Source organism: Cornus florida, unplaced genomic scaffold, assembly GCF_030987335.1.
Source record: "Cornus florida cultivar Cherokee Brave unplaced genomic scaffold, ASM3098733v1 CherokeeBrave_3.0.0_Hap2_Chr07, whole genome shotgun sequence".
NCBI lineage: Eukaryota > Viridiplantae > Streptophyta > Magnoliopsida > Cornales > Cornaceae > Cornus > Cornus florida.
The window spans coordinates 3,857,730-3,878,397 of record NW_026775577.1 but is presented as its reverse complement, the minus strand read 5'-3'; the positions used below and the strand labels follow the sequence as shown (position 1 = coordinate 3,878,397).

At 35.8% G+C, this 20,668-nt stretch overlaps 2 protein-coding genes, 1 long non-coding RNA gene and 1 pseudogene across 5 annotated transcripts; all 4 read right to left on the bottom strand.

Annotated features, from left to right (window-relative positions):
- Nucleotides 1–2,990: 2,990 nt before the first annotated feature.
- Nucleotides 2,991–8,471, bottom strand: LOC132267610 (senescence-associated carboxylesterase 101-like; annotated as a pseudogene).
- A 1,865-nt stretch (nucleotides 8,472–10,336) lies between these two features.
- On the bottom strand, nucleotides 10,337–14,249 carry LOC132315816 (senescence-associated carboxylesterase 101-like). Of its 2 annotated transcripts, none has more exons than XM_059814227.1 (4): nucleotides 14,108–14,249; nucleotides 13,644–14,016; nucleotides 11,494–12,036; nucleotides 10,337–11,315 (listed from the first exon to the last, which is right to left on the bottom strand). In XM_059814227.1, the coding sequence occupies exons 1-4, from the start codon at nucleotides 14,122–14,124 to the stop codon at nucleotides 10,506–10,508; spliced, it is 1,743 nt and encodes a 580-aa protein (XP_059670210.1). In that variant the 5' UTR covers nucleotides 14,125–14,249; the 3' UTR covers nucleotides 10,337–10,505. The 2 variants fall into 2 exon arrangements, with proteins under 2 accessions (XP_059670210.1, XP_059670211.1); XM_059814228.1 differs by having other exon boundaries at nucleotides 10,337–11,309.
- On the bottom strand, nucleotides 12,442–13,637 carry LOC132315817 (uncharacterized). Its single transcript, XR_009483855.1, has 2 exons — nucleotides 12,780–13,637; nucleotides 12,442–12,648 (listed from the first exon to the last, which is right to left on the bottom strand). It is a non-coding gene; the product is annotated as an uncharacterized LOC132315817 (long non-coding RNA).
- Nucleotides 14,250–17,110: 2,861 nt separating the features above from the next.
- On the bottom strand, nucleotides 17,111–20,084 carry LOC132315815 (senescence-associated carboxylesterase 101-like). Of its 2 annotated transcripts, none has more exons than XM_059814224.1 (4): nucleotides 19,996–20,084; nucleotides 19,502–19,877; nucleotides 18,195–18,728; nucleotides 17,111–18,051 (listed from the first exon to the last, which is right to left on the bottom strand). In XM_059814224.1, the coding sequence occupies exons 1-4, from the start codon at nucleotides 20,010–20,012 to the stop codon at nucleotides 17,257–17,259; spliced, it is 1,722 nt and encodes a 573-aa protein (XP_059670207.1). In that variant the 5' UTR covers nucleotides 20,013–20,084; the 3' UTR covers nucleotides 17,111–17,256. The 2 variants fall into 2 exon arrangements, with proteins under 2 accessions (XP_059670207.1, XP_059670208.1); XM_059814225.1 differs by having other exon boundaries at nucleotides 17,111–18,048.
- Between the last annotated feature and the right edge of the window lie 584 nt (nucleotides 20,085–20,668).

The following is a 20,668-nucleotide window of genomic DNA, read 5'->3' as shown; positions in this document are numbered from 1 at the left end:
CCAGCAACTCTATTATGTTGGTGGGGGGTTTTTTTGATAAGGAGAACAAGAATCTGGAGGTTTGGAGTCCTCCTATGAAAGCGGTCAAAGCTACCTTGTCGTCCACCTCTTCTACCTGCAACATCTCTGCGTTGAATCGAGTGATGTATTCCCGAATCAACTCTTCCTTTTGTTGCTCCATGGTAAACAGGTAGGTAGCCGGCCTCCTATGCCTCTGACCTGCAATGAAGTGGCTCACAAACTGCTTACTCAATTCTTCGAAGGTGTTGATGGTTCCTGGCTTCAACTTATTGAACCAAACTCTCGCTGATCCCTTAAGTGTAGTGGGAAAAGTTCAGCACATGATTTCATCTGGCACAGCGTGTAAATGCATAAGAGCTTGAAAAATTTCCAGGTGATCGAGGGGATCTTTGGTCCCATCGAAGCATTCGAATGAGGGCATCCTGAACTTACTAGGTAGTGGACATTTCATAACAGCGGGGCTGAAAGGCAGGTTGGTCCTTTGTACCAGGTCATCTACGGCGGCAGGACCTTTCCCTTTCATAGCCTGCATTACATCTTCCATTTTCCCCCTTGAGATCCTTGATCTGCAAGTCGAGATGGGTAACTTTCTTTGTGTTTTCCTTAAGACAGAAGGCTATGCTTTCAGGAGGTCGGGAACTCCGTGGGAGAGATGGGTGAACCATCTCTCTATGTCGGGTTCCCACCTGGCTTTATTCCACTTCAGTCTCATTTTGGGGGGGATGATTATCCTTCTCTTCAAGATTCCCATTACCTCCGTTTGGACTTGAGAGATCTTGTCCTGGAAAGTTTTGCTGAACCGGTGGAACAAGGTGTTGCAAGAGCGTTGCATTTTGCTGGATTAACTGGTTCATACCCTGACTCAGAGTTTGAACCTGCAATTCCAACGCTTCAAGCCGTGTCCAGGTTTTCACCCGACTCTACCCTTTAACCAGATCCCTGCGACGGTGTTCCTTCGGTAACCATACTGGACTGTAAACATATATACCCAACGAGTAATTAATTGATTCAAGGGAATCGTTGTTCCCACAGACAGCGCCAACTGTTGAGGCTGAAATTTGCGCAGTCTGATACGATACCGTTTTCCTGCAAGGAAGAGAGGAAAAGATCGATGAACCTTGACGGCACCGGTGTGGTGCCTGCCAAGAGCTCTCTAACGATCAAATTAGTCACGGAGGTCTAAAAAGAAGGCAGGGATTAATAATAGTTTTTACGTCATACCTTCTTTAATGGCTTGGTGCCCTATTTATGGCTGTCGATTGGAATCAAAATCGTTCCGCCGATGTCGATAGTTGATCTTATCTTCCGCTTGTGCGAAATCATAGGAGATTTGTTGCCAGATTTGTCGGGGATATGATTTAATCCTTTTGACCTCCTCTAGTTATAATAGGATTATTCTTACATGTTGAACCACGTCAGATTTCATTATTATTGATAATGAAATCTAATCAATCTTATCGAGGGTAGGATAGGTTTATATTTTTCCCTATCAATATTTATCAACGAAGTATGTAAATAGTGGGGTACATTTTTTATATTATTATTATTCATGATGAAATATGATTATATATATATATATATATATATATATATATATATATATATATATAATTAAAGCAAACAATAAATTAGAGTGAAATTAATGGTACTGTTTAAATGAGTAGTAAGGATGATGGCTATTTCTCGGGAAAAAAAATAATGAAGGGTATAATAATAAAAATAATTTTAAATTCTCTCTTCCCTTCTCTCACAACGAACAAAATAATTTGGTAGGTTCTTCTCTTCTCTTTCATCCAACCGAACAAAACGAGAGAAGTTCATAATCTCTTTCCTAGGGATGTCTCATTTTTCTCTTCTTCTCTCTCTTCCATCTAATTTACTTCATTCCTAACGAACGGAGCCTTAGTGACCAACACCAATTGTTTGGCGGGAAAAGAAATCACGCTCCCGCGGTTCTTGCAATGGTGCCTGTGACGTCGTTTTGGTAGGCATTAGTGACTAAATATATTTGGTCCCTATCTCATTCGTTATCCTCGCATCATATGACTCTTTACATTATGAATTAAATTCTATGAAATGACGTCAGCCTAATGACCCCAACCCCCCAAAATTTCCCCTTTTTCCCCATTGTGAGCCCATATTTTTAAACTTGAAAGCCAATAGTCAATGGAGAGAGAGAGAGAGGACCAACGTCACCGGCAGTGCATCTGGACCATATCTATTTGTCACCGATCAAAACATTATCGTCACCACCACAATAAAAATAAAGGTATGGAATTTTGTGTCGTGGAATATTTACAGCATCCAATGGAACTTAGAAATTAGGGCTTTGGGTTATATATTTTTTCAGAGCGATTAATTTCTCTCAAACCCTAACTATTGGGTTGTATGGATTTTCCAAACAATCATTTTCTCTCAAACTCTAACTAACCCTTATCTTGGGTCTTCGATCAACCGTTAGAGATACTGAGTTTTTTTTTTTTTTTTTTTGGGTGCAATTATTTGTTTCTCCTTCTGATGTCATATCTTGAGTCTGCGATGATGTGTTATTGTTATTATTGTTTAGTTGACATTTTTTGTTTTTGAAAAGTGATACATTAGAGATAGAAGCTGTTATTTTTGAATTCTCAGATACACTCGTTCTTTGACTGTCAGAATTGTGATTTTTTTTTTTTTTTTTTGTGTGTGTGTGTAAAATTGACAGAGCTTTACTTGTCACATTGTGATACATTAGAAATAGAAGCTTTTACTTTCTAAATGCTCAAGTATACTAGTTATTTGACTGTGGGTACAACAAAATTAATTGAATTTAATGGAACTTTAAGAACTTTGTTTGAAGCCTGGGTACCCCTATTGTTAGTTCTCTCGTGAATGAACATTTTTTAAGTATTCTGTCTTTAAAAATTAAGTTCTACTCTCTATAGGGAGTCTGCATCTGTATGTAATTAATGTAATATTATGTACAAATTTTCTGGACTGTTATTCTGCTCTCTAAAGAACAGCTGAAGATAAATACATCCAACCATTAAAGAAAAATCAAATGATTAGGATACGATATGATTAGAATTTAGCCTTTACTCACATAAAATTAATCGTCGGACCTCTCTATCGTTACTCAAAAATAAATAAGTAAAAAATAAAAAATAAAACCAAAGGAGAATAGAGAACTAAGGAGACAATTAAGGAAAGAAAGAAATCTACTTGTTTTTTATTTAATTGGGAAAATATTCAAGTACAGGGCAATTGGCACAGCCAAGTCCATAAACATATAATAGTAGAATAGAAGATTTACACAAGCATAACTAGTTAGGTTTATGCATCAGAAGAGCTCCCAACACTAAACATATTGTTTATGTTTGCGATTCCTCATGAAATGAATGAGTTCTGAATTATATTCAGATCCCATTATCTTATCATAATCCTCCCACCATTGCATGAAGCTGCTCCGCTCCAAGAAAATCTCAGTGGATACCCCAAAATTGTTTATCAAATTCATCGCGTAGCAATCGAACTCCTTTAACTTCTCCGTTGAGGATTCTTTATGTGCCGGACTGGTTTCTCTAGCCTGGAATGACTTGCATGAAAGAATAGCCTCCTCAACATGTGCCCAAAGGCAAGAATCCTCAGTAAGACTGCAAGCTGCTTTTCTCACAGTTGCATTGTTTCGTTGAACTTCTCGTTTAAATTTAAATTATAGGGAAGAATACAACGACATGACTTGGAATAAAGTATGACAGTGATTTGCTTTTTGTTTTTATCAATTTTTTCTATGAGTTTTGTTAATCACAGTACCAGTTACAATTAGTGTGTGACAAAACTACGATTTCATGCACTTATCTAATTGCTATTTTCAAAGGGTACCATCATTACACTGAACACAATTATTGCAAGCAAGAGGAAGACCAGTAAAAGTTATATTCTAGACCTGGGTCCAATTTTTTTCCCTCAAGGCTCCAATTGTTCCAAATTTTTTTCCTCGAGGCTCCAATTGTTCAGATGTAAAATATTTTTCTTTTAAGGCTCGATTGTTCAGATGAAAAACGTATATATATATATATATATATATTTTAATATTTAATTGTCATAATATATTTACGAAGAAAAAAAAATTATAACTTATTAAAAATAACATACTCATCAATTTTTTACAAGCCATTTTACATGCTCTACTCAATAAATAGGGCTGCAACTCGGGCTGGCCCAACTCGAAATTTTGTGAGCTTGGACAATATTTTTTTAATTTTGATTTGGACCTGAGCTATATATTTTGAGCCCGAATTCAATTCGGACTGGGCTTGGGTTAATATAGATAAAGCTCGAAGTTTAACCCAAGCCTGAAAATATTATATATATTTATAATTATAATTAAGTCACAAGAATGTAGTGTAGTAGTCAAGTTGACAGTGTGATTGGAATTTATACTTAAGATTTTAGATTCAAGTCAAGGGTGCAACATTCTTGGGTTTAAGGCTGGGCTTGGGTTGAAAATTTTTTATATGGGCCTAGTCCGAGATGAATGCCTAACTTATTTTATTAGTGTTTTGGCCATAATTTCAACATTTGGAACAAATTGCCTAAAGAAAGATTTCATTAATAATTTAATACGCTAACTAACGTGTCCCTGGTGCCAAGTTTTAACACTGCATTACAGTTAATTTGTTGCTCATATTTTTAGACCCGATCTTTCATCATTGACACAATGTTGACTTCACGTACAATGTCATTGAGGGTTCAAGATTATGTGTCACTTTACCATCATAGCATGTAATATAAATGTAAATTGATAAAAAAAAAAAAAGAAAAAAGAAAAAAGAAAAAGGAAAAAAGAAAAAAAAGGAGAACAGAGAACTAAGGAGCCAAGAAAAGAAAGAAATCTAATCCTTTTTTATTTAATTGGGAAAATATTCATAGTACAAGACAATTGGCACAGCCAAGTTCATAAACACACGCACACACACACACATATATATATAAAAGAAGAATACAAGATTCACACAAGTTTAACTAGTTAGGTTTATGCATCAGAAGAGGAGCCTCCAAGACTAAGCATATTGTTGATGTTTGCTACTACTTACGAAATCAATAAGGTCTGATTTATGTGAAGGTCCCATTATCATCACATATTCCCTCCACCATTTCATGAAGCTGCTCTCGTCCAAGAAAATCTCAGTGGATACCCCAAATTTTTTTTATCAAATTCATCGCGTACAGATCAAACTCAATCAACTTCACCCTTGAGGATTCTTTAACTGCCGGACTGGTTTCTCTAGCCTGGAATAACTTGCATGAAAGAATAGCCTCCTCAACATGTGCCCAAAAGCAAGAATCCTCAGTAAGACTTGAAGCTGCAGTTCTCACACTTGCATTGTTTCGTTGCACTTCTGGTTTAGTATCATCATTCAGCCACTGCTCTAACAATACATAATGTGCAGATCTTCCTTGAGTTATGTAGTCCCTTTTACCTTTCCCATAGTATTCGGCTATGTCAAGCGGTTCAACCATCCTCCTATAGTTTGTTCCTGCATAGAGCCAGCGCGTACGAAAGGCTGCTCCCTCCTTCTGGGGCATCTTATCTGCCTCTTCAACCTTTTTCTTCCAGTAATTGGTGAGTCTTTTATGGTACTGGACAACATTTACTCGACTTCGGTCCAACACGTTCTTGTAACTATCGTAGTAGCCTCTATTACATGTATATTCCTTCTTGTACCATTCAATTCTGGCCATGTCTATTTTGCTTTAATTTAGTTTTTTGTTGGGATCAGCCCTCTTCTGATCTATAAGAGCCTTTGTTCTATCTTCAACTTTTGTTATCAGAGCGTTGATGTCAGTGTTTCCGCATTGCTGCAGCTGTGATTTGGAAAAATGGGGCGAGAAACAAGTAAAAACATCATCAAAAGGACACAATTTTTTTAACATTACAAATTTTGCTTCTACGTGCTTCAGCTTTAATAAGTTTGTAGTGAAAGAATGCCATTATATTGATGAGTCTAAATAATGCTTTCTATGATTTTCTTCTTATACGATTTATACTGTGAGTGCACAAAAATCGGTTGAACCGAACTGGACTGGTAGGTTTGGATTGGTTTTTTTACAATTTTGTTTGGTTCGGGTTTCAAAAACATGAAACCGTTTGTAAACGGTTTAATTAAGGTTTAAGATTTTACAAGACCAAACCTGACCGAACTGAACCATTTTTTAATTATATATATATATATATATATATATATATATATATTAGATCGAATTATAAAAAAGTCTAGAACCGTGAAACTGAAACAAATCAAACTGTTTTATCAAGGTTTGGATTGGTTCGGTTTCATTGACTTTATGGTCCCGTTCGGTTAAAAAATGGAACCGTTAGAAACAATTTGGTTCTAAAATATTCCCATACCGCTTCAATCTGAATTGTGTGCATTCCTAATTTCTACCTTGTGACGGGTTAAACACCATATCTTAAAAGGATGAATCAACTTGAAATAGGATTGAGTTGTTACCTGTGAGTTGTTAATTCCAATTGCATCTAGTTGTGTGACAATTCCTCCTCGAAGAGTATTAAGCAGGCCAGTCAGCACTGAACTCCCCTTACGGATTGCCTTCCACTTGAGGCGTTCCAAAATCCTTGTATAGTGGTTAGGATCTTGATTTCCAACACTAGCCGATCTCATTGCCACTAGCAATTCCGAAACGGATTCAGAACACAAGAGAAATGTACCAAATGGCTGGTAACTTTCATTTTGGAAAGTTGAGACGAAAAGTCTGGGGATCGGAACACAGTTAGAGGCTACATGCAGAAAACAAGAAGTCCAAGTTGGGCGTTGGAGTACAGCTTGTTGGAAGCCATAGTCACCAATAAGGGGTGACCCGGAAGTGATGCAAAGGGGGCGTTTGGCATTCGGGGAAATGCTTTCAAGCAGAAATAAGGTGAAGAGGGAGGCAATGGATCCCCCTATCAAGTGTCCTGTGATAATTATACCAGTGGACGTATTGGTCATAATGTCAAGCTGCATAGAAGATGCAAACATACCTCAAAATTAGTATCTGGCATTTCGAATTTTCCAGGTTCTTCTATCAATCTAATTTGAATGGTTAACATGAAACATTTGTGTCCTAAATGAAAATTGATTTCCTGTTTTGGTGACACCCATTGGGCTGCAAATATTTCAATGCAAAGGTGTCTAATTGTCATCATTTGTTTTGTGGTACAAGTGCCGCCAATGTTGACTATGAGGCTACAATGAATCCCAATATCAGTTGGGGTTTGGATTTGCTCATTATGAAACTAATATTCCATGAACTAGAAATGATATGTAATGTCAATCTTGATACTAATATAATCATGCTTGTGATCAGAAGGCCAGCCTCCCCCAACACACAGATACACACACCCCCATTGTTTATGCAATAACTGCAATGAGCTGCAGACATCTGTTCTACTGAATTGTTCTGTAAAATTTGATAAAGGCAACCAAAAGGGTAATTGATTATGCATTCATTTGAGTCATACCACAGGATCAGAATGACAAACACAACACACACACATTTTGATATGGTCTAATCTTTCTCAAATTGGTCAATTATCACAAACTGCCATAACTAACACAACAAATAGAAGTTGAGAAGTGTTACCAGCTTTTTTTTCAGTTCAGAGAGCTCCTTGTACCGAGATCGAAAAAGGAAAATTGCGTCTTTGTGAATGGAGAAGGCTTGGTTGCTTTTGGTCCTGAGAAATCAAAGCAAGGAAAAGAATCTCTTCTAAGAGTTTCTGATGAAATTAGTTCTCTGCCTACTCCTTCAAAATGTTGTACGGTACAAGTGGGTGAAGTTCCAAAAGCTACAATAGTACCAAAGAGTTGATGTATATAATCTCTGTACTTAAGAGAGGGAAGCAAATTTGGATCACTTTGATTGTTGTCCCCGTTAAGTTTCAATTTTTCATTTTCATTCCATGATTGTTGGAGGAGATCTGAGCTCACTACCAAATTTGCTGACTCTATTCCACTGCTGAACCTGCAACCAAAAAGTGAAAAGAAAAAAATGGAAGTTAGACATGATTATTATCTGTCTTGTTTGATAAATTTACATAGCTTTGTTATATATAAAACAAAATAAAAGAAAGCATGAGATTGTTACAGACAAGGAAAATTGATTCATCTTCTCTGTTTGGTTAGGTCTGCTTGAGAACTCGGCAAGAAGAGATGGACAATAAAGAGAATGAGTTTCATTTCCTTGTAATTTTGGTATATAATAAAATGATTTGCCCACCAAGAATTAAACAAAGAGAAAGACTTTGTTTTAGTCAGTCAATGAATAATAAATTTGGAAAAAAAAAAAAAAAGAAAGAAAAAAGAAGAAGAAAGAAGAATAGATTTTCATTACTGGGGGGCTTCACAAGTAATTTTCATTACTGTCTACTCGGAACCTTCACAGTGCTAGTGATGGCCCATGGCTTGGTACCAGTGTAGAATAGTGATTTGAATATTTTTAACAAGATTTAAAAATATTGTTGGAACATTATTAATTTCAATGCAATGACCAAACGCTGTCTGTCCGTACAGATTACTTTGTTTTCACTAGTCGGTTTAATTCCACACATGACTTCTTAAACATTGTAAAATATTATTATTACCTCCATGCTTCAACCACAACAGTCAAAATCATAGTTAGGTGAGCCCAGAAAATATGCAATTTATTTATGTTTTATTTTTGGTCATTATTGTGGCTTCAAATCTCTTGTTTCACCGGATTTTGACCCAAAATTTTTTTTAACCATTTTTTGTCTTACGGTTTCTATTCGATTTTAAGTCTCTATTATATCCGGTAAGAAAGGTTTGTATTCTTAAAATACTAAAAATCTAAAATGGGTAAGAGTATAAAACACAAAAAGAATATATTTGGGATTAAGGTTGAAGAGACCGTAAATCTCTTTTTTTCCTTCAAATATTTTCATCTATCTTTATTGTGTACATGGGCTATATAGTCAGAACCCACTGTGGTGTGTGTTTTTCATTTATATTATTAATTGATTGCACTTTGTGAGTTTGCAACAAATTTAAATTGTTTTTAACTGTTTCTTTCGACCTAATTTAAGTGTCATTTTTGAAAAGTAATACTGTAATTTTTTAAAAGACACGTAAAGGCATGCATTGTCTCTCTAAAATGTTATTAATTTGTCTTTTTAAGTTTTGAATATTTAAATTTAAAATTTTTAATTCAAAAGATATATATAAAACATTCTAAAATATATTGTTTGAAAAAACAAAAAAGTGGACAATTATTTTTAAAAAAATCAAAAAAAAATAAAGTATGACAATTTATATATATATATATATATATTTTTTTATTTGGGAACAGATGAAATATGTTATGGGTTACTGTTTTTGTGTTTTATCCTATCTGTAACTTCAACTTTTGATGCTGGTGGTATTTTTGCCCCTAAATTTAAATAAAGAAAAAGACTTGCAATGGTCAATGTGGAATAAATTTAAATTACAGGGAAGAATACAACGACATGACTTGGAATAAAGTATGACAGTGATTTGCTTTTTGTTTTTATCAATTTTTTCTATGAGTTTTGTAAATCATGACACCAGTTGTAATTAGTGTGTGACAAAGTTCGATTTCACGTACTTACCTAATTGCTATTTCAAAGGGAATCATTACACTGACACAATTATTGCAAGAAAGAGGAAAGTCCAGTAAAGGTTATATTCTAGATCGGTAAAGATTCGACTGTTCAGATATAAAATATTTTTTTATTTTTTAATATTTAATTGTCATAAAATATTTATAAATATATATATATTATTATCTAACAAAAATAACATACCCATTAATTTTTAACAAATCATTTTACACATTTTGGTTGATTGACTTAATTTTAAATAATTTAGAATATTATATGAAATACAAAGGGACATTCATATAATTTAATACTGGACTTATTTAAGCAGACAAAAATATAAATGTCATTTTCTCTTCATCATCTTCTTTCTTGGCGTAGTGCGTAACTTATTTTATTAGTGTTTTGGCCATAATTTCAACATTTGGTACAAATTGCCTAGAAATGGTTTCATTAATACTCTAACTAACGTGACTCTGGTGCCAAGTTTTAACAATGCATTACAGTTAATTTGTTGCTCATATTTTTAGACCCAATCTTTCTACATTGACACAATGTTAACTTCACATACGATGTCATTGAGGGTTCAAGATTATGTGTCCAAGTGTTTCTTTTACTTTCATAGCATGTAATATAAATGTAAATTAAAAAATAAAAATAAAAAAAAATAAATAAATAACCAAGGAGCCAAGAAAAGAAAGAAATCTAATCCTTTTTTTTATTTAATTGGGAAAATATTCATAGTACAAGACAATTGGCACAGCCAAGTTCATAAACACACACACATATATATAGAAGAAGAATACAAGATTAACACAAGCTTAATTAGTTAGGTTTATGCATCAGAAGAGAAGAGCCTCCAACACTAAGCATATTGTTGATGTCTGCCACTTCTTATGAAATCAATGAGTTCTGAATTATATTCAGTTCCCATTATCTTATCATACTCCTCCCACCATTGCATGAAGCTGCTCTGTGCCAAGAAAATCTCAGTGGATACCCCAAAATTTTTTATCAAATTCATTGCGTAGCGATCGAACTCCTTCAACTTCACCCTTGAGGATTCTTGATCTGCCGGACTGGTTTCTCTAGCCTGGAATGACTTGCATGAAAGAATAGCCTCCTCAACATGTGCCCAAAAGCAAGAATCCTCAGTAAGATTGCAAGCTGCAGTTCTCACACTTGCATTGTTTCGTTGAACTTCTGGATTAGTATCATCATTCAACCACTTCTCCAAGAAGACATAATGTGCAGATCTTCCTTGAGTTATGTAGTCCCTTTTACCTTTCCTATAGTAATCAGCTATGTCAAGTGGTTCAACCATCCTTCTATAGTTTGTTCCTGCGTAGAGCCAGCGCGTGCGAAAGGATCCTCCCTCCTTCTTGGGCAACTTATCTGCCTCTTCAACCACTTTCTTCCAGTAAAGGGTGAGTTTTTTGTGGTTCTTGACAATATGTTCCCGAATTTGGTCCAACACGTTCTTGTAACTATCGTAGTAGCCTCTGTCACCGGCTCTGACCTTCTTGTACCATTCAAGTTGGGTCATATCTACTTTCCTGTCATTTAGTTGTTTGTTGGGATCAAAAGCAGATCTCTTCTGAATTATAAGATTCTCGGTTCTCTGCTCAATGTTTGTTATGAGAGCATTGATGTCGTCGTTTCCCCATTGCTGCAGCTATGATTTGGAAAAATGAGGTGAGAAACATGGTAGAGATATAAAAAAAGACACAAAATTCTCCACATTACAAATTCCGCTTCAACATGCTTAAGCTTTGGTAAATTTGTAGTGAGATAGTGCCATTATTTTGATGACATCTTAGAATGAATCAACTAGAATAGGATTGAGTTGTTACCTGTGACTGTGAGTTCTTAATTCCAATTGCTTCTAGTTGTGTGATAATTCCTCCGCGAAGAGTACTTGGCATGCCAGTCAGCCCTGAACTCCCCTTACAGATTGTCTTCGATTTGAGGCATTCCAAACTCCATGTATAGTTGTTAGGGTCTTGATTTCCAACACCATCCGACCTCATTGCCACTAGCAATTCCGAAACTGATTCAGGTTCCTCAAAACAGGCACAGCCGAATTCAGAACACAAGAGAAATGTACCAAATGGTTGGTAACTTCCATTTTGGGAAGTTGAGACGAAAAGTTTGGGGATCGGATCCCAGTTAGAGGCTACATGCAGAAAACATGAAGTCCAAGTTGGGCGTGCGAGTACAGCTTGTTGGAAGCCAGAGTCACCAATAAGGGGTGAGCCAAAAGTGATGCAAAGGGGGCGTTTGGCTTTCGGGGGAATGCTTTCAAGCAGAAATAAGGTGAAGAGGGAGGCAATGGAACCCCCTATCGAGTGTCCTGTGATAATTATACGAGTGGACGTATTGGTCATAACGTCAAGCTGCGTAAAAGATGCAATCATGCAAACATACCTCAAAATTAGTATCTGGCATTTCGATTTTTCCAAGTTCTATCAATCTAATTTGAATGGTTAACCTGAAACAAATTGGGGTTAAGTGCAAAAAAAACCTCTCGACCATTGACATAATGCATGTCAAAAAAAATTCTTATACTATCAATTTGGTGCAAATAGGTCCCTATATGGTATAAAATGTCGATAATACCTTCACTTCAATTGAATAAATTAATAATTATAAATACAACCCGGGTAAAATGACCATTTTATTCACCTTCAAAAAAAAAAAAAAAAACCAACTTATGGTTCTATCGAAGAAGTTCCGAAGTGGGCCAATGGATGGTGAACAATTCAGTGGTTCTTATAACCAACCTTCTTCCTCTGGCTATGAAAAAAAAAAAAAAAAAGCCTGAAATGGAAAAAGGAAAAGGCAATGTGGGCAGTTGAGGTAATCTATGATCGCCTTCATCTCTCTTGCACCGTGTTTCTCAGATTTTGTACACCTCCCAATCACCGTCTACAAAGGCTGCAAATCGAACCTCTGGGATATGAGATACTTTCCAGTAATCTGCACCTCCTCTGCTTTGATCTAGCTTCCTAAACAATTCAATAGGCATATCAACCAAATAAAGCGATTGAAGTTTGGTTAGATGCTCAATGCCCGAAGGCATCTCCTTAACCAATTGACAAAGACAGAGAGGACTCGTTTATGGCGACGGTGGATTTACCTGGTATTTCTAAGGACGATTTGAGGGTTTGGGCTGAAACCCACTTTCTCCACATCAAAGCTGAAGAAGTGGAAGACGGTTTTGATGGAGCTTTGGTTCGAGGAAGTACTTTGGGTCAATCCCAATTCCAGAAGGTGAGTACTATAAGATGGACCAGATCGAGGCTCAGATAAGGAACGTCATTCCCAAGCTCAAGCTTGAAGAAAGAGAGGACCTTATCACCGTTATAGTCGACAACTGAGCTTTGATTCTATTGGTATGGTTGCTTTTAGGGCTTGTTATTGATGGATCTCTTGGGTTCTTGAGCTTTGATGGAACTTTACAGAGAGCCAGCAAAGCATAAATTAAAGGTGATCAAAATCACATATTAATCGCAGAATAAGATCCACGAGATCAAGACGAACACAACGCTGTAAATAAAAGCCACAAACAACGTTACACGCGTTTGCACGCGCCACCTGAAATATAGCGCGTAGATCTCACGCCACGCTCTGTCACGTGCCCCACTCGTTTTTTTCGACGAAAATCCGATTCCGGCAAAGTTTTCGGTGATAATCAGGTCACATCTCGGGCGAGCCGGGCCGTTTAGTGTATACTAATGTGTGAGGGGCAAAATTGAAATTAAAAAGGCAAAATAAAGTTTTCATATTTAGTTTTTGAATTTTATGTGCTAACGTGCACATTCTAAAAAAATAGAAACTAATTTTACACTATTCATATGTATGAAGGGGTTTTTTTTGCACTTATCCCAAACAAATTGTGTCCTAAATGAAAATTGATTTCCTGTTTTGGTGACACCCATTGGGCTGCAAATTGACACAACTGCCATAACTAACATAACAGATAGAAGTTGAGAAGTGTTACCAGCTGGTTTTTCAGGAGAAGAAGATCATCGTAGCGAGATCGAAAAAGGAAAATTGCAGCTTTGTGAATGGAGAAGGCTTGGGTCCTTTTGGTGAAGAGAAAATCAAAGTAAGGAAAAGCCTCTCCTCTAAGAGTTTCTGATGAAATTAGTTCTCTGCCTTCTCCTTCAAGATGATGCACAGTACAAGTAGGTGAAGAGCCAAAAGCCACAATAGTACCAAGGGGTTGATGTGGTCCATGTGGATAAACTCTGTACTTAAGAGAGGGAGACAAATTTGTATCACTATTAGGGTCTAAATTTTTTGTCCATGATTGTTGGAGGAGATCTGAGCTCATCACCACCACATTTGCAATATCTATTCCACTGCTGAACCTGCAACAAAAATGTGAAAAATATGGAAGTTAGATATGATAATCCTCAGACTTCACAGTGACATTAGTTTAAGTACGAGATTGTTACACACAAGGAAGATTGAGCCATCTTCTCTGCTTGGTTAGGTCTGCTTGAAAACTCAACAACAAGAACTAGACTAGTGGACACTAAAGAGGAGGAGTTTCATTTGCTTGTAAGTTGAAATTTAGATATATAATAAAATGATTCGCCCACTAAAAGCTTAAACAAAGAGAAAGACTTGGTACAAGTAAGTCAATGTGGAATTAATTTTCATTATTACCTACTAAGAAGTTTCATAAGTAATTTCATTACCGTCTACTTGGAAGCTTCAGAATGTTAGGGATGGCTCATGACTTGGTCAAGTTGTAATTAACGTGTGACAAACTCTGATTTCATGTACTTTTATAATTGCTATTTTCAAAGGGTACCATCATTAGACTAAACACAATTATTGTAAGCAAGAGGAGGAAGACCGGTAAAGATTATATTCTAGACCTGGGTCCAAAACTTTTCCATTAAGTAGGGACTCTAATTTGGTACAAATTGCCTACAAATGACTTCATTAATACTCTAACATGTGTCAGGTCCACGTTTTAACACCGTGTTACTGTTAATTTGCTGCTCCTATTTTTAGATATGATGTTTCTAGAGTTCACATAACAAATAATCGTTTGTATACGAATTAACATTAACAAAAATGCACAACAGGTTAGTGGTTTAGCGATATCAGACTCTTACATTTTAAAAGGAGGTCAGGAGTTCACCTCTCGGTGGAGACTCGTATATATGAGTACCAATTTTTTTTATAAAAAAAAAAAAAAAAAATGTCATTGATAGTTCAAAATTATGAGGACAAGTGTTTCTTTTACCAGCATAGCATGTAATATAATTTTAAATTGAAAAAAAAAAAGAAAAAAAAAAAGGAGAATAGAGAACTAAGGAGACAAGAAAATAAAGAAATCTAATCATTTTTTTATAAAAAGTGGGAAAATATTCCGTTACCAACTTCACAATTGAATATTAGTTGATTCAATTTGTTGTTTTGTTGAGTTGTAATTGTAATAAGTAAATCATTTTTTTTTTCTCCAAAAATAGGCAAAGACAGAGACTTGTAATAGTGAGTCAATTTAGAATAAATTTAAATTATAGGGAAGCTTCCCATGACGAGTATGGGCCATAGACTTTGGAATTCAGTATGACAGTGGTTTGATTTTTCATCAATTTTTTATATGGGTTTTGTTATTCACGGTACTATTTGACATTGATGCGTAGCAAATGATGCTTTCACACACACACACACACACAAACACGCTTTCATGGACTTTTTTAATTGTTATTTTCAACGGGTACCATCAAAGTGAAAACAATTATTGCAAGCAAGGGGAAGACGAAGACCACCAGTAAAGGATTTTCTAGACCGGCTCCAAAAGTTTTTATAGTATGGACTCTAATTTTTTTTTTTGTTTTTGGGGTAAATTAATGGACTCTAATTTTATGCGGGGAAAATTTTAAACAACAACAAATGTAATTTAAAAATAATAATAATAATTATTATATACATTAATTGTAATATTTTCGATTTTTGCCATTCTTTATTTTTTTGGAATTTAATATTTTCGCAAGGGCATTTTCGTCTTTTCACATGTTGTGTGCCGGACACCCTGGGATGTGCTGAGAGTGTCAGAGAGTTATTTGGGGCATTTCATTGAGTTCAGAACTCTTTGAAATGTAAGGGTTGTTATTTTTATATTTTTTCGCTTTTTGAGTATAAGAATTTTAGTTGGATCCATTTACATCTCATATATTTTATTTAATGTGTTTATGTGGGTTTTATATGGTTGTATGCATGTATATAATTTTGTGGTGGAAAAATTAAAAGGAAAATAAAATAAAAAGTTAATTAAAAGTGGTGGGACCCACATGAAGGGATGGCAATGGGGCGGTTTGGGGCGGGTTTCCCATTCCCCATCCCTGCCCCCGTTTAATTTTGGTGCCCCAAAATCGCCCCATAACCGGTTAATTTTTTGCCTCTAATCCCCATAACCGCCCCACCCCACTTGCCCCGCCCCCACCCCATCACCCGCCCCATAACCGATTATATTTTTATTTAAATATAATCATAGCACATATACACACACATATATATATGGAAGTGTTAAGTGTAGGGTTTCCAATATATATAAAGAGAGAGTGTGTGCGAAGGTTAATTTGGTAAATATATTAACATGGTAGGATAAATTAGTAATTTAAAATATTAAACGGGGCAGTTATGGGGCAGGTATGGGGCGGGGATCTTAGTCCCCCGCCCTCGCCCCGCAACCGGCTGGTTTTTTTTTTTTTAACCCCCATCCCTACCTCATTTAAGTAAACGGTTCTCAAAACCCACTTTAAATTGGGCGATTTTTTATATTAAAAAAAAAAATTTAAAAACATCTAAATTACTAAGTAGCTTATGGCAAAAGAAAAAATGACTATTCCAGTCAAGTCCATTATATCTAAACTAAAGCTCGAGTTGAGTTTAGAAATGAAGTGTGAATTCAGAATTAACATTTCTAGTGAAAGCTTAGGTCAATTGAATAGTTAAACCAGTTTCAAGTTCTGTTTCAAGCATATTTGAAAAACAGTCGCAAAAAAAAATCTTGATAAGCAAGTCATGCTTGCTCATCTTAATGAGTTCATTCATAAACACCTATTCATGATCTGTCTTTATTAGTCAACAATACAATTTTAGAAAAGTTTGGAATCATGGACAAGTCAATGAAAACCAAAGATCAAATGATCTTTTGAGCTGTAGACTTCTTTTGTGTGTGTATGTGTTTTCTGCTCATATTTTTAGACCTGATCAAGAAACATAAAAGTAGGCATTTATATATGAATTATAATTGATAAACATTGAGAGAAATGCTGGAAAAAGGCAATTCTTCTCATGTCAGTGAACAAATGAAGATGTCATTGATTAAACAAAAGTATGTGTCCAAGTGTTTCCTTTACCAACATTGGATGTAATATAAATTCAAATTGATAAAGAAAGGTGAATAGAGAATTAAGTAGACAAGAAAAGAAAGAAATCTAGTTTTTTTTTTTTTTTTTTTTTTATTCAAGTGGAAAAACATTCAAGTACAGAGCAATTGCCAAAGCCAAGTCCATAAACATATAGCACAAAAACTGGATTCACACAAGCTTAACTATTTAGGCTTATGCATCAGAAGAACCCCAACACTAAACATATTGTTTATATCTGCCACTCCTTATGAAATCAATGAGTTCTGAATTATATGAAGTTCCCATTATCACCTCATATTCCCTCCACCATCTCATGAAACTGCTCTGCTCCAAGAAAACCTCAGTGGATACCTCAAAATTGTTTATCAAATTCATCGCGTAGCGATCAAACTCAATCAACTTCACCTTCGAGGATTCCTTATCTGCCTCACTGGTTTCTCTAGCCTGCAGCAATTTGCATGAAATCATAGCCTCCTCAACATGTGCCCAAAAGCAAGAATCATCAGTAAGACTGGAAGCTGCAGTTCTCACACTTGCACTGTTTCGAGGGGCATCATTAAGCCACTTCTCCAAGAAGACATAATGTTCAGATCTTCCTTGAGTTTTGTAGTCCCTTTTACCTTTCCTATAGTAATCAGCTATGTCAAGTGGTTCAACCATCCTTCTATAGGCTGTTCCTGCATAGAGCCACCGAGTACGAAAGGATGCTCCCTCCTTCTGGGGCAACTTATCTGCCTCTTCAACCATAGTCTTCCAGTAAAGGGTGAGTCTTCTGTGGTGCATCACAATAGTTCCCCGGCTTTGGTCCAACACGTTCTTGTAACTATCGTAGTAGCCTCTATTACCCGTGCTGACCTTCTTGTACCATTCAAGGTACGCCATGTCTATTTTCCTGTCATTTAGTTTTTTGTTGGGATCAAAAGCAGATCTCTTCTGAATTATAAGATTCTTTGTTCTTTCTTCAATTTTTGTTATGGGAGCGTTGATGTCACTAGCTGCCCATTGCGGCTGCTATTTGGAAAAATGAGGTGTTAGAGATATCAGAAAGGACACAAAAAGTTTAAACATAACAAATTCTGCTTCAACATGAGAGAATGCCATTATTTTGATGATATCCAAAGAGAATGAATCAAATAGAAATAGGATAGAATTACCTGTGAGGTCTTAATACCAATTGCTTCTAGTTGTGTGATAATTCCTCCGCGAAGAGTACTTGACATGCCAGTCAGACCTGAACTCCCCTTACAGATTGCCTTCGATTTGAGGCATTCCAAAATCCTAGTATAGTTGTTAGGATCTTGATTTCCAACACCATCCGACCTCATTGCCACTAGCAATTCCGAAACTGATTCAGGTTCCTCAAAACAGGCACAGCCGGATTCAGAACACAAGAGAAATGTACCAAATGGCTGGTAACCTCCATTTTGGGAAGTTGAGACAAAAAGTTTGGGGATCGGATCACAGTTGGAGGCTACATGCAGAAAACAAGAAGTCCAAGTTGGGCGTTCGAGTATAGCTTGTTGGAAGCCATAGTCCCCAACAAGGGGTGATCCAAAAGTGATGCAAAGGGGGCGCTTGATGGCCTTCCCCTTTGGAGAAATGCTTTCAAGCAGCCATAAGGTGAAGAGGGAGGCAATGGATCCCCCTATAGAGTGTCCTGTGATAATTATCGGAGTGGTAACGTCAAGCTGCAGAAAAGATGCAAACATACCTCAAAATTAGTATCTGGCATTCCTAATTTTCCAGGTTCTATCAATCTGATTTGAACGGTGAACATGAAACAAATGTTTCCTAAATGCAAATTGAGTTTCTGTTTTGGTGACACCCATTGGGCTGCAACTATTTCAATGCAAAAGTGTCTAATTGTCATCATTTGTTTTGTGGTACGAGTGTCACCAATGTTGACTATGAGGCTACAGTGAATCCCAATATCCGTTGGGGTTTGGATTTGCTCATTATGAAACTAATATTCCATGAACCCAGAGAAATGATATGTAGTCTTAATCTTGATGCTAAAATAATCATCATACTTGTGAAACACACACACAAACCATTGTTTTGAAGAATTTGATGAAATCTTCCAAAGGGTAATTGATTATGCATTCATTTTTGAGTCATACCTGTGATCAGAATCTCTCTCTCTCTCTCACACACACTATTGTTTATGCAAGAACTGAAATGAGCTGCAAACATCTATTAACTGCATAGTTTTATAGAATTTGATGAAAGCATTCATTGGGTAACTGATTATGCATTCATTTAAAACCTTGGAAGTTAGTTACTGTACTGGTGTCCTACTGTAAGGTCAACTGCCAAGTATGACTTGTTTGGATAACCAGAAATTGGGGTTTCCTTTCAGTTTGACCACATTAACAACATTTCATGATCTATTCTTTCTCAAATTGTCCAATTATCACAACTGCCATAACTAACATAACAGAGAGAAGTTGAGAAGTGTTACCAGCTGGTTTTTCAGGTGAAAGAGATCATCGTAGCGAGATCGAAAAAGGGAAATTGCAGCTTTGTGAATGGAGAAGGCTTGGTTGCTTTTGGTTCTGAGAAAATCAAAGCAAGGAAAAGCCTCTCTTCTAAGAGTTTCTGATGAAATTAGTTCTCTGCCTTCTCTTTCAAGATGTTGTACAGTACAGGTAGGTGAAGAGCCAAAAACCAAAATAGTACCAAGGAATGGATGTGTATAAACACTGTATTTAACAGAGGGAGGTAAGTTTGGATCACTTTGATTGTTGTCCCTATCAAGCTCCAAATTTTTTATCCATGATTGTTGGAACAGATCTGAGCTCACCACCACATTTGCAAATTCTATTCCACTGCTGAAGCTGCAACAAAAAAAAAAAAAAAAAAAAAAAAAAAAAAAATGATAATTAGTCTTGTTTAGTAAATTTTCATAACTTAGTTATAAACCAAAATAAAAGGGAGTATGAGATTGCCACACACAAGGAAAATTGATTCATCTTCTCTGTTTGGTTAGGTCTGCTTCAGAACTCAGCAACAAGAAATAGACAAGTGGACAGTAAAAAGAGAATTGAGTTTCATTTTTCTTGTAATTTAGGTAAAGAATAAATTGATTGGGCCCACCAAGAATAAAAAAAAAAAAAAAGAAAAGAGAAAGACTTTGATTTAGTCATTCAATGAGGATTAAATTTTCATTAGTGCCTGCTGGGAAGCTTCACAAATGTAATTTTCATTACTGCCTACTGGAAAGCTCCGCAATGACAAGGATGGCCCATCACTTATACTAGTGTGAGACAGACTTGATCAATTTCTTTTTCACTAAAGTCTAATTTAATTTACACCTTCACCACTTAATAAACAAAGTTGCCACACACTAATTTCAACTTGATTCAAATTAGTAATTTAATAAATATCATCAGCTACTAAACGATTTTTTTTTTTTTCTTTCTTTTTTCCCAGAAAAAATAAATACTTGAAAAAACCATGCCATATTCTAGAGTTGATGCTCTACATGATAAAATATTAGCACAATAACATTGTCACTGTTTTTGGTGGGTGTGATGCCTTATGTTCCATCCATAATTTTAAATCTGAACTTATTACAGAGTAATTTCTATGCAATGATCAAGTCCAGACAGATTCATTAATTTTAAAT